The sequence below is a fragment of the Ursus arctos genome, unplaced genomic scaffold (genome assembly GCF_023065955.2).
Source record: "Ursus arctos isolate Adak ecotype North America unplaced genomic scaffold, UrsArc2.0 scaffold_22, whole genome shotgun sequence".
In the NCBI taxonomy this organism is placed as follows: domain Eukaryota; kingdom Metazoa; phylum Chordata; class Mammalia; order Carnivora; family Ursidae; genus Ursus; species Ursus arctos.
Window position 1 is genome coordinate 60,190,207 of NW_026622897.1, and position 13,783 is coordinate 60,203,989.

Below are 13,783 nucleotides of genomic sequence, written 5' to 3' on the forward strand. Positions count from 1 at the left end.
GCTTTTCCATGGTCATCTTAAATAAAGCTTCACAGTGAAGCAACTCCTACCCCCAAAGAATAGGGAATGGAGGCCCAAAGACTGACGAGAGGCATGAGCCGCCACCTCCACAGAGCTTGTTCTTTGGGCTGAACTCAGCTACCTTGGAGGAAGGCTTCTGGTTTGAGGTGGGGCAAGGGACTTCTGCAGGGCATAAAGAATCCCTTCCTCTCCCTGAACTAATCCGCACGCACAGTGCACTCTCCGAGTCTCTCTCACACATCTTGCACGCACGTGCTACTAAATTTCACATTTACTCTAAAGCTGTGTGTATATGTGTATGCATGTATACACACGTGTGCGCACACACACACACTCTCTCTCTCTCTAGTCGGCTGTGAACACTCACATCTTCAGGACACATTCACAAATACAGGCACATACGTGGTGGTCACTGTCCAGGTGTTGTGTCAGAGAAGATCATGGAGGGTGAGGAGATTACATCAGTTCAGAGGAGAGAGCTTTTTGACACAACTATCAAAGTAAAACTGATTCAAGCCCTTTGTCAGGATTCATGAGGGTCAGGTGCTAGGCCAGCAGTGGCTCCCTGCGGGCATTTATTTTTTTTGTCTTTAAATTCAGTAGTTTGGGGGCGCCTGGGTGGTTCATTTGGTCAAGCATCTGCCTTCGGCTTAGGTCATGATCCCAGGGTCCTGGGATCAAGCACCACGTAGGGCTCCCTGCTCAGTGAGGAGCCTGCTTCTCCCTCTGCCTGCTGCTCCCCTTGCTTGCACTCTCTCTCTGACAAATAAATACATGAAATCTTTTTAAAAAATAAATTCAGTTGTTTGAGATCTGTCAAATCAGGGTAAGAAATTCTACCTGGTTCTGAGATCTTAGAACAGGAGAGAAAGATGAATTTCAGTCCTCAGCCAGTTAGCATGTATTTAATGGGTGCCTACTGTGGGCCAAGCGGTGCCCTGGGCACTGGGACAGAGGGATGACTGAGACACGATTCCTACCCCATCGTAGTCCAACAGTGACGATGAAACCAACACACGTGAAACATGAAACAGATAATACAAGGTCAAGCTTATACTGTCAGTGCCTACAAGGACCTGGTCTTGTCAAACATGTTCGTTTTGGCAATGGGATACTGATACCCAGAACGTCATTTACTTTGGGCCACACAACCAGATAATAGACAAATGCTTCTTGATAGAATTATTTTCTCCATCCCTCTGCATTGTTTTGTAATACTGTCTCTCTCTCTATATAAACAACTTTAGTGTGGTTCTGTGTTTTAACTAGGTACCACTCCCTTCTCCAAAATTGGGAGGTCCCACACGTAGGACCTGATCTTATACTTTTTCAAAGCTCACGGTGACTGACACAGTCATAATTATCCAGAAGGTGCTCAATTCATCAGCCTAAAGTGATCTGACATAGTCCAGATAGTTCTGCTGTTGGCTCAAGCCTCCATTGGTTACGCAAGAAAGCAGCACAGGTATAAAGAACTAAATCTTGGATACAGAGTCAAGGTAAGATCCTTCAAACTTGGCATAAAAATTACAGACATGTTTCCAAGACCTTCTGTTTTCTTATCCGTTTTGACCTCAGGTCTTGTGTAATTATACGGACAAAGATAATGCATTTTTATTTCAGCCAGCAGGGAAAGGTCAGGATCCTCAGGGTGCTTTTGACTCTTCATATTCACAGACAGAATTGTTGAAAGGTTTTGATATATTTCTCCTAGGGGTTTTTTGAAATGATACCAGGTCACCCAATCATCAAACATTTATTTTAGCAAGATTTTTTTAAATCATCACTCCAAACACTGGGCAAGTTGTTGGCTACAAATTTGCCTGGCTGAATTATTGAACACATACTTTATGCCTGGAAAAAAAAGTAACAGCACAGCTGTTGTATTATTTTCCCAGGGCTTCTGCAACCAATTGCCATAACCTTGGTGACTTAAAACAACAGAAATTTATTCTCTCACGATTTTGGAAGCAGGAAGTCCAAAATCAAAGTGCTGGCAGGGCCGTGCTCCCCCTGGAGGCTCTAGGGAGAATCTTCCCTTGCCCTTTCCTTGCTTCTGGTGACTCCTGGCAATTCCTTGACATTCCCTGGCCTGTTGCTGCCTTGCTCCATCTCTGTCTCTGTCATCTTCTCTGTGTCCTCTCCTCTTCTTAGAAGGAGTCCACCCCCCCCCACCCAAATACAGGGTGATTTCATCTCTAGATCCCTAACTGATCACACCTGCAAAGACCTTGTATCCAAGTAAGGTCACACTCTTGAGGTTCTCCCGGGGCATGAATTTGGGGGTGCCAAAGACTGACAGTGAAAGAGATGGCCATGGAGGGAAGCCTCATTTTGTTTCCAAGAACCAGTTCCTCCCATCTTGCTTCTGGTTCTCCACAGTCTTACTCCCTGTCCTGCATAGACCCAGATCCAGACTGCTCACCTGGACTTAGGATTTCATGATCTGTGTGACTCTTTGACATATGACACCGAGTCTTATGTGCTCCGAGCCGTTGACCCGTGCCGTCATGCGGACCCTGGACCATCTGGACCTGCGTGCTGCCTGGCATCATTTACCTTTTTTCATTTAACAGATATGCACTGGATATTTTGTAAGAGTCAGGCCCTGTCTCGGATGCTGGATTCTCAGGGATGACAGACAAGTCCTACCTCATGAGTAATGAGGGATGGAAGTAGGCAAAAAACAAGCAAAGAGATACTTGGCACCTAGAACAGTTTCTGGTGCATAATAGGTGTTCAGTAAGTATTTGTGATTTGGTAGAATTAGCAAGATAGTTTTTGATAGTGATACGTGATAAGAAGGAAATAGATTAGTGTGAAATAAGGCATTTAAACAGGATCAACACGGAAGGCCTCTCTAAGAAGGTGATGTTTAAGCTAAAATGTTAAGAAAAGGAAGGAGGCAGCTGAGGACATATGTCTAAGAGAGAGGAAAGAGTAAGTGAAACATCCCTGAACTAAGAACCAACTGATTGTATGTGGGGACAGACGGAGAACAATGTGACGGACACAGACCGAGCAGGGGGGAGACTACCTGTCGGACAGGTAGAGGCAATTCTGCTCAGTTCTGCTAGACACTGCAGATCAAAAGGAGTTTGGATTTTGAATTTCCACTGCAATTGGAAGCCGTTTGAGGTTTAAGTAATGAATCGATGTGATTTAACTCATGAATTAAAATGAATTAAAAGAGCACTATAACCCCTCTGAGGAGGAAGGATTGTAGGAGGCAAGACTGGAAGACGGGAGAAGAATGTTTTAGCACATAAACAGGTTATAGGTGTAAAAGATACTGATTCCTTCAGTCTGTAGCGTAACCAGGAGAGGATGGACCCGGCCAAAGCCGCAGGGTTGGTCTGTGTACAGACAGACTCATCCATTTACCTGAGCTTACTGAAAAAATAGCATCATTTTCCATGTCTGCCACAATGTGAAAAAGATTGGAAAGCACTGCACTTATGAACATTTTTCATGTTCTCTGATCATCAAGCTCCTTTTACACACTCTTACTGTGTTTGGAGAATTTCCTGCTGCGGTAACCGGCCTCCAAGATGGCCTCCAGTGATCCCACATCCTGTGATTCACACCTTTGTATGGTCCCCCACACTCAGTGCCAGGGTTTAGTTTGTGTAACTAATAGAATATGACAGAAGTGATTGTATATCACTTCAAAAATGAGGTTATGAAAGCTGTGCCTATACCTTGGGCTCTGTCTCTCTCCTAGATGACTCACTTTGGGGTTCCCAGCTGCCATGTTTTGAGAATACCCAGGTATTAGGCCTATCCAGCCCTAATTCCTCTCCCCCTCCCCGACTCTATCCCCGGAGGCCTGTGTTCAAAGGCAACATCTTTTGCATTTTAACTTGCATCAGTGTTTGAAGTTTCATAGAACAGATGCACTTCACTTTAAGTGAGTTTCACCCCCAATTGAGCCTAAAAACTACTGGAAATCAAAGGAAAATAGGAACGTAATTGGGGGAGAGAAAAACACTTAAAAAAGCTTGTCTACTTTTTCTTTCTTGAATAATAAATGCAAGATATTTTTCTCCAAAATGACACAGTAAAAGGCTAACATAAAAAAAAAACCAAAAACCAACTCACAAAACAAGCTTTGAATATATCTTTTAATATCCTAAGCATTTTAAAAAATGAATAAGACTACCTCTTGCCATTTTATTGAGTCAGTATCCTTAAAGTAGTTCACAAATAACATTATGTTGCTTAAAATAGAACTATTTCAAATAGGACACCCAATATATAATGACCCCTTTTTTTAGATCTAAAAGAAAATTAAGGCATTTGCTTTTATTTTAATCAATGAGAGTTAAAGTTATAGTTTAAAAGGTCCACCTCTTCTTCTAATTAAACCCTCAAAGTCGGGCAGCTGTCTACAGTTCATTAAAGGTCAGATTTTGCGCAAAACCTTCATTATCTGAACTTGATGGGTTTCCCTTTCTTTCAATACATTGCACTCTCACAGAAGATGTCTGATCTCAAAAGACCCTTCGAGAAATGTGAAATAAGTCCTCACCCTGGCTCCCTGTTGTGCCCTGACGAGCCTGAAGAATTCTAACCTTTTTCAGAAACACATACTCTTCCATAGGGAATAACATGGTTCAAAAGGGAAAAAAATAGCTTATTTGCTACATTCATATGTATCTAGGGAAGGTGCTTGGTTTGCACCAGAGTCTCTTACTTCCTCTACTGGCCAAGCCCTGAAAAGAGTTCCTCTTTTTCTAGCAAGAAAGCAGAGATTATTTCACACACACACACACACACACACACACACACACAGAGCACATATTTAGAGACCTATATGAAAATGAGAGAAATGAGGTGATAGAGAAACGATCAAGTAGTGCCCATGTACGAGGAGGGAGAAAGTATTTGTGTGGTAGAGGACAGTGATTATTTTGTAGTCATTGAACAGCAGGAAAACTTAGGTCTGGTTAGTGGAAACTCTTAAAGATTTTTTTTATTTATTTGAGTGAGAGAGTTGGGGAGGGGCAGACGGAGAGAGAGAGAATCTCAAGCCGACTCCAGGCTGAGCATGGAGCCCGACGTGGGGCTCGATCTCACCAACCCTGAGACCATGACCTGAGCCCAATGGTTAGTGGAAACTCTTTATGCGAAGTCTGAACTTTGATAAGTTACAGATAGAAAAGGTGAGGTCTCTGTGGTTGAAAAGGGTGATTCTAATGCCGACATGAAAGGCGGAAGTGCAGAAGAAAAGTACCAAAGAGAACGCACACCGGGAGAAACCCAGTGGAGCGCATCCACACTGCAGTGGGGTCGCAGATTTCTTAGTCAGGTGGGAGTGGGTTCGCAGCATAATAGGAGCTCAGAGTGTTTTGCTTGTAGTTTATCCTATAGCCACCTGGGCTTTAATCAGTTCTTTAGTAAGCTACGTGTAATTCATTTCACATAGTGGATTTGGTTTTCCTGCAGTCGTCCAAGGGGATATAAGAATCTCCAAGAATATATATAAAACTTGAACACTCCTGCCAGGCAGTTCTGGTAAGAAATTCATGGGGAGCCATATTGTATGATAGTTACATTTTGGTCTTTGGAGTCTCCCCAACATGGGTTTGAATCTTCATTTCATCCTTTGCTAACCATGTGACCTTAGGCCCAAGTGACTTAGCCCTCAGAGTTCTAGTGTTACCATCTCCAAAGTCAGGATGATAACAACTGTTTCAAATGGTGTGATTCCATTAAGCCAAGCCTGTGAAGCAGAGCATATGGTATATGGCATGGAGCGATTATTCAATAAATGTCAGCAATAAATGAACACTTAAGCCAGCCTGGAAAGACGCTGCAGGACATAAATGTCCATTGGTCAGATCCTGCCCATCCTCACTTGCAGAAAACAAAATCAAGGTGTAGATCTGATCGCATCTACCAGAGTTGGTGGAGGCACAATACCAGTTCTGCTCTTCTGGCTTTTGGGTTCATTCAGCTTCAGGACGTGGGCTCTGTTCGTTCACCTGGACCCAGTGAACCCACCTGCAGAAGAGGACAGCGTTCAAGGCAGGGCTCAGAGTCACATAGCCCATCATGACCGTCGACTGGCTTTGTGACCGTGGGCCAGCTGCTTAGATTCTGTGCTTATGTCTCCTGAGTTGAAAAGCAGGGGTAGTTAATAACAAGACCCTGCTCCTATGGTCATTATAGAGATTATATGTGCAATTCTTGGAATATTTTTTAGAGTGTCTGGCACATAGCACAAACTCAAAAAACTAGAGTAAAAAATAATGTAATAATTATAATAAAGTTTTGAAATAGACCTCTGGGATTCCAAATTCTACTTTGCTTCCTGACAAAAGCCTTGCAGGATAGATTTATGGAAACAAAATGAGAGAGAAGAGAATGAGGAGCAGGTAGGTTAGAGGAGGGAAAGGAAGACAGGAAAATTTGCCATAGGGTAACTCAAAGTATAAGCGGTACTGAGGATGAAGTTTTAAATAACAAATAAGACATACAAGAAGAAAGTGTGAGGATGGAAATTTAAAATTCAACCCAGAAGTTCTCTCCAAAACCCCTTGCATTTAGTGAGCACTCAGTAGGCATATGATTAATTGATCGGTTGATTAAATGTGATTAAATACTGAACTTTTCAGCAGACAACCTGAACCTTGGTACTTTGGATAGAGTGAGGGCTGAGAAAAGTATGCAATCTTACAGTCTTCTGAATAAGGCTAGAGAGACAATGAAATGGATTCTCTCTCTCCCTCCCTCCCCCTTCCTTCTCTCGCTTTCTCTCTTTGTATAACTAGAGATTTTTGTCCAAGCCATTTATTGCTAACCAAAGATCAAGAAAGGGGTTGTTGAAACTCTTCCTTACGTGCTTAATGCTTACATTCTTGCCCATAAATATGCGCACTGACCCCTTTTCTCAATAAGCAGGCAGTTGAGTGCAGGTCAACCTATTTTTAACACCGAAGATGAAAGGAAGTTTGATGTGGAAGACAAGGAAAGGTATTGGCTATTTGGAGTCTTTTCTTCTGACACCTCTTTACTAGCTGGATAGTTCACGACCACTGTGACACAGTCTAGCCAGTTTTGGATTTCATCATCCTCTTCTCTCTTTCCAGCATCCAGAAGTGACTCCAGCAGTTTCCCAGACCTGTCCAGGGTGAGGGACGTCAGCCACTTTGAAAGGCAGCTCCAGGGATGCAAAAAGTGTTACAAAAAAATTACATGGTGGCAGAAGGTACTTAGGTGTAGGTTTTTGTCAGTCAGCAGAAAGCCGACCTCTGCTCCCTCCCCTGTCCTCATTCAGAAAAGACAAACAAACGTAGAACCACGAGTGTCTACTAAAAAGAGACAGCAGAGGAGTGCCAGGCCCTCTGACCCGGAACATTGCCTTCTGTTCCTTTTCATAGACTCCTTTTATGGTGTATCTTTTAAATACTAAAGCTAATACATCTCTACTTTCTTTAAAGTCATAGAAATTGGAGTTACAACTTCGTAACCGGCAATCATAAAACTGGGACGGAACCACACAGCCCAGGAAGGAAGAGTACAGATTTTGAACGTCCCGGAACCACCTGCTATTTGGTGTAATGATAACGGACGCATGGGCAAAGTCGGGCCACCCACTCCAAAATCTGCTTTAATTTCATCTCTCTGGAAAAATTCACTCCAAACAGGACTCACGGATTTAAAAGGAGATTGATGCCCAAGATGAGAGAGTGCTTGTCACGGAACATGAGCTCAGTTCTGTCTCCTGGTCCAGGTGAATACAGTGCAGGCTCTAAAGCAAGTGTGGGGATGAATTCCTATCAGGATTAACTAAGCAGGAGGTCTGGGAGGCTTTCACAGGAGTGGCAATCACTGGGAAACAGCAAGGGCTCACTAAAAACAAGTGCCAGTTGAATCGCATTTTCCTTTGTTGGAGGCAACGATCTGACAAGGAACAGAATCCAACAAAATGCCAACGAGCAGGAAGTTCTGCCACTAGGAATTCCCAGGAACAGAATCTGGGTCTTGGATGCAGGAGTAAGGATATGGTCTAAGAGCAGCATGAAAGACTTACAGGATTTAAAAAAAAATTGTTCCCCCCAGCTTTATTGAGGAATAACTGACAAATCAAGTTGTATATCTTTAAAATGTACACCTTGATGACGGTGTGCATATACATTGTGAAATGATTACCAAGATCGAGTTAATTAACACGTCCATCACCTTTTAAATTTTTACCTCTTTTAAAAACATCTCTTTTGTGGTCAGAGATTTAAGATCCACTTGCATCAGATTTCAAGTACATGATACCATAACATTAACTATAACAGCCATCCTGTACGTTAGAGCCTTATAACTGAGTTTGTACCCTTTGATGTATGGCTCCCCATTTCTCCAACCCCAGCCCATCTTTCTACTCTGTTTCTATGAGATCAGTATATTTTCTTTGTTAGTTTGGTTTTGGTTTTTTTAGATTCCACAGGCAAAGGACACCATGTAGTATTTGTCTTTCTCAGTCTGGCTTATTTCACTTAGCATAATTCCTTCCAGGCTTATCCATATTGTTAGAAATGGCAGGATTTCTTTCTTCTTTAAAGCTGAATGATATTCCTCTGTGTGTGTGTGGGTGTGTGTGTATCACATTTTCTTTATCCATTTGTCCATCGGTGGACATTTAGGTTGTTTCCATGTCTTGGCTATTGTGAATAATGCTGCAATGACCATGGGGTTGCAGGTGGCTTTTCAAGATATGCATTTCCTTTGCATATCTACCCAGAAGTGGAATTGCGGGATGCTGGGTCATATGGTTGTTCAACTTTAATTTTTTAAAAACATTGTATTATTTATTTATTTTAAAGATTTATTTATTTATTTATTTATCTATTTATTTATTTTAGAGAAAGAGAGAGCATGAGCAGGAGGGGCAGGGGGAGAGAGAAGCTCAAGCAGACTCCATGTTGAGTGCAGAGCCAGAGGCAGGGCTCAGTCTCAACAATCCCGAGATCAGACCTGAGCCGAAATCAAGAGTCGTATGCTGAACCAACTGCACCACCCAGGCGCCCCAAGATTTATTTATTGATTTTAGAAAGAGAGAGAGAGGGGGAGAGAGAGAGAGTGGGGACAGGGGCAGAGGGAGAGAGTATTCAAGCAGACTCCCCTCTGAGTGCGGATCTCCTGACCCATGAGATCACAACCTGAGCTGAAAGTAAGAGCTGAACACTTAACCGACTGAGTCACCTGGGTGCCCCTTCAATGTTAATTTTTTTGAGGAATCTCCATTTTGGTTTCCATAGTGGCTGCACCAAAGTATATTCCCCCCAGTGGTGCACAAGGGTTCCCTTCTCTCCACATCCTGCCAGCCACCGTTCTGACACCAGAATAGCACTTTCACGTATTCTTTCGGTTAAGGTGAGTCACAGGGCCTGTCTGATTCAAGGGAGAGCAGAAGTAGACTCCCTTTCTTGATTGAAGGAGTGGTAAAGTCACATTGAAAAAGGACATGTGGAATGAGAGGGATAGTTGTGGCTGTCTCTGAACTAATCTATTCGTTTGTCCTTGGGAAGATTATTTAGCCCGCTGATGTTACACTCTTCACCTGTGAAATAGGAAATAGTAACACCTACAACCTCGGAATGTTGTCCTAATAAATTAAGAAAGTGTGTGTAGCGTCTAGTACATTGTAGGAGACACACAACAGCAACAACAAAAAACATGGATTGATGGAGCCCGTGGTGCGTGGCCGCACTATTCCTAGTACTTTACGTACTCTTTGTAGCAAGTCACTAATGCACGTATTAGCATTATCTGAAGAGAAACCCTAGGCACAAACATTTTAAATTAATTTCCACAAGGTTGGTTCCAGAGTAACTCTTCCACCTAGATCACGACCGTCTTACTGCTAGCCACATCCAAGGGTTTTTGTCTCTGTAGGTTCTGTTCACAGTTGATGCAGGATATCACTCCTCCGTCAAACGTTCTTCCTCCTTTGGCCCCCATGGCTCCCCTCTGTCCAATGTTTTCTCCGTCACTGCTCCTTTTCAATCTCCTCCTTACAGAACCACATTTTAAATGACAAAGCTCTCTCCCATTTCGCCAGCTCTCCTTGCCTGGAGGAATCCATCCAATATGGCGGCTCAATTTCTGCCTTTCTGTGGATGATTTCCAATCTCCCCTCTCTCCTACACTCTAGGCTTCCAGTTCTAAGCGTTTCTTCATTACTCACCACCCATGACCCAGGTCAGTTTGTGAAACTTCTGTGTCTTTCATTCTGTCTCATTCCATTGGGTGCAATCTTGTCAATCAATCCTTGAAATGTTTTTCAAATTTAGATGTTCTTGGCAATCAGCTAAGTGCCTTCGGCTTGATCTAGGCCCTCATCCTATCTTACCTGGCTTTTCAAAGTAATTTCTTTTTTTTTTTTTAAAGATTTTATTTATTTATTCGATAGAGATAGAGACAGCCAGCGAGAGAGGAACACAAGCAGGGGGAGTGGGAGAGGAAGAAGCAGGCTCATAGAGGAGGAGCCTGATGTGGGGCTCGATCCCATAACGCCGGGATCACGCCCTGAGCCGAAGGCAGACGCTTAACCGCTGTGCCACCCAGGTGCCCCTCAAAGTAATTTCTTAACTGGACTTGTGCTTTCAGTTCCGCTCTGAGGTAGTCGTATCAGGGGTCTATTTCTGCTTGAACACACGCCCTCCGCCCCACCATTACTGCACTAGCCCTCGCACGCCACTCCCTCTGCTTCCCCCTCCGCCGTCACAGCTTCTTTTCCCTCCTTTCAAGGACTAGCTTCCGCTCTACCTCCTTCACGGGCTCCCTTTCAGCTGGCTTCATCTCCTTCCTCGTTTTCCTAGCACAGAGTCGACTTCTCTTTTCACTGTCTGCAGTTATCTTTGTAACTCTGCATTTTCTCTGCTGTTCTAATATAAGATCCTTGAGGCCCCGGCACCATTCGCAGCAGGATTTCAAAGCTTGTCTGTTGGGTGAACACTCTGTGGCATCCTGAAATACCCTACTGCACAGTAGGGTTTGCTATGAGGTGTCCCTAGCAACAGCACAACCTATGGCTGAGTGCCAGCTGTGGAGAGTCAGCTGTAATTGTTTAGAGTAGGACCTGGACACTGGTTTTACTTAAAGCTAATAATAATAATTATTATTATTACTATGATAATACCTTACCCTGCCTCCCCGAGTATGAACTTGGGCAGGTGATGCCTTTCTGAGTCTCAGGTTTTTCATTGGTAAAATAAGGATAACAGTTATATAGACCTTGCTGGGCCATCAAGGGAATAAATGAGATTATATATCTAAAAGGCTGTGGCGTAGTGCCAGGCACCCCTCCCCTGCTCTCAACCGCCCCGCAAGTTCGGTCCTTCAAAGTTATTTCTGGGCCTATTGCCTGAGATGCTGAAGAGGTGGGTGCAATGAGAGGTGCCCAGAGAGAGTTTCCTTCCGAAAAGCTTAGATTCTGTGGTACTCTAACTTGGTGGATATGGGAGACACGCTGGCAATCCCTGGATTTCTAATCAGTTGCTTAGAAAACCAGCCAGGATCTATGTCCCGTCATCTTTCTCAGAAGCCATGTTATTTGACCTTAGTTTTAACGTGCAAGCCTCCACCGTCTCCAAAACACCACGGTGGTCTAAAAGGTCCTGTACGTGGGAAATCCCTCCTTTGTTGGCAGATCTTGGCCCCGAAACTGCATTAGGGGATCTAGCACCCTTAGGCCCATGGTTTTTGCCCAGACGGCGCTTTTTCAAGTTCGAAGCCAGGACTCGGTTCTCCAGATCGGGCGGGTGTGGTCCGAATTGCACCTTTCGCGCCACGCACCCCCCGCTTTGAATGCACGCGGCGAGGGACGGTGGGAGAGGGTGTTGGTTTGCGTGCGGACGGAGGGGTGGGCTGGCGAGAATGGCCGGAGCGCGCCTCGCTCCCACTCTCCAAGCCTGGGCGCAGCCGCTCTGAGCGCCCGGTCGGGAGCCGAGTCCCGCGCTCCTCCAGGAGCCGGCGAGCGCCCCCTCGTCCGCAGCCAGCGCGGGAGCCGGCCCCACCGGGATTCCAGCCCGCGGCGCGCGCCCCTGACCCGGCCCCGCCCCCCGGCGGCCGCGAGTGGCGGGCGGGGCGCCGGGAGAGAGACGCGCGGGGCTGTGCGGCGCCGCCTCCCCTCGGTGCCGGGGGAGGGACGGAGCGGCCGGGCGGGAGAGAGAGAAAGCCCGACCGACCGGCTGCCGAAGAGCTGCATGCAACCGGTGGGAGGCCGGGCCAGCCGGGGCTGGGGCTCGTGCCGTTCCTCGGCGGCTCCCTGACGGCGAGCGCGGACGGCCCGGAGGCGGCGGCTCTGAGCTGGCAGGCGGAGGGTTGTCTCCCGCGCCCGCCTGCCCGGCGCGGTCCGAGGATGCGGGGGGGCGATGCCCGGGGCCAGGGACGCGCTCTGTCACCAGGCGCTGCAGCTGCTGGCCGAGCTCTGTGCCCGTGGGGCCCTGGAGCACGACAGCTGCCAGGATTTCATCTACCACCTGCGGGACCGCGCCAGACCCCGGCTCCGCGACCCAGGTGAGTGCCGCCGCCGCCGCCGCCGCCGCCGGGCGCGACCGGAGGGCCCTGGGCTGGGAGTTGGGGCCGCACCGGGGCCTGAGGCAGAAGAGCGACGCCGGCTGGGGCGAGGAGGGGGTGGCCGCCGAGCTAGAGGAGGGGATCAGGTAGCGGCGCGCCGTGGCCTGATGCTGGACCCGGGCGGGGACCCCGGCGGAGACTGCTGCGCCGAGGCCGAGTCCGGGGGTGCTGGGGCAGGGTTGGAGGGACCACGCCCGCCACCTGCGCTCGGGTCTCCAGGGCTCCGGGGGGGCGGCTCCCGAGCTTCGGGCTCCGCGCTCCACTTGCCGGGCTCTGCGCTCCGGGCGAGGGGAGGCCGCGGCCGCTTCACCAGCGGTGGGAAGGGGGACGAGGCCGGAGGAAACTCTGGGAAGTTGGGAGTTGGGGACGGCCCCGGCTGCGGCTGAATCCCGCTGGGCGCTCCTCACCTTCGCTTCGGAGCGCCCATTTCCCTTGCTTGGTCTGGGGTGGGAAGGGCGGGGCGGAATCTGGCGCTGGGCCGGCAGCGCGGAGCTCCGGGTCCTGGGCAGCCGGGCCTGAACCGGTTCCCGGCGGGTCGTTTGGCGTGGAGGCGGCCTGGGCCTGGGCGCCCGACTCTATCAGCTGCCGCCGCCGGGCACACCCGGCTGGGTGGGCTCGCTGGTCACGGCTGGGGCACCTGCAGTTATCCCTGGTGAAAGTTGCACAGCTCCTAACTTTGGAAAGTTCGTTTATTTTGGCATTTGACCAATTAAGGTTGGAAGAAGGAGTTTTAGTGGAGTCATTTGCTTTCCCTAAGGGCCCTGGGTCTCCCACATCCCATCCACTTCTGGTTACTGGAAGACACATTGCCTCCATATGTTTACTTGAGAGTCTTCCTACCTGGAGAAATCATTTTCTCGAATATTCTCTGAACCTAAATATAAAAAAAAAAAAGTATTGTGTTAAAGATGGGGTGAGAAAATGGCCTTTGCCCCTGATGTTCCTGTGTATAAATATTGGAAATGAGCGATTGCTGTGTAAATTATCCAGTACAAATTTGCCTATTTTAAGCCAATCCATTATATATTATATATATGTTATATAGAAGTCTACTTACACAAAGGATAAGTTAGGGAATTATTTGATTTATAAAGAGATATACATGGAGCCTGACTTAAATAGCATTTCCTTGATAGCATATTAATGGGTCTGTGGGGTGAAGAGAAATCATCTGCTGAAAGTT

General features: G+C 46.8%; 1 protein-coding gene across 3 annotated transcripts in view; it reads left to right on the forward strand.

The window, feature by feature from the left end:
- Nucleotides 1–12,174: 12,174 nt before the first annotated feature.
- SYT9 (synaptotagmin 9) overlaps nucleotides 12,175–13,783 on the forward strand; it is a 185,406-nt gene continuing 183,797 nt past the window's right edge. For all 3 annotated transcript variants that reach the window (XM_057316935.1, XM_057316934.1, XM_057316937.1), the window contains exon 1: nucleotides 12,175–12,540. In XM_057316935.1, coding sequence (XP_057172918.1) covers nucleotides 12,396–12,540 — 145 coding nt within the window. In that variant the 5' untranslated portion in view covers nucleotides 12,175–12,395. The remainder of the gene's footprint in view (nucleotides 12,541–13,783) is intronic.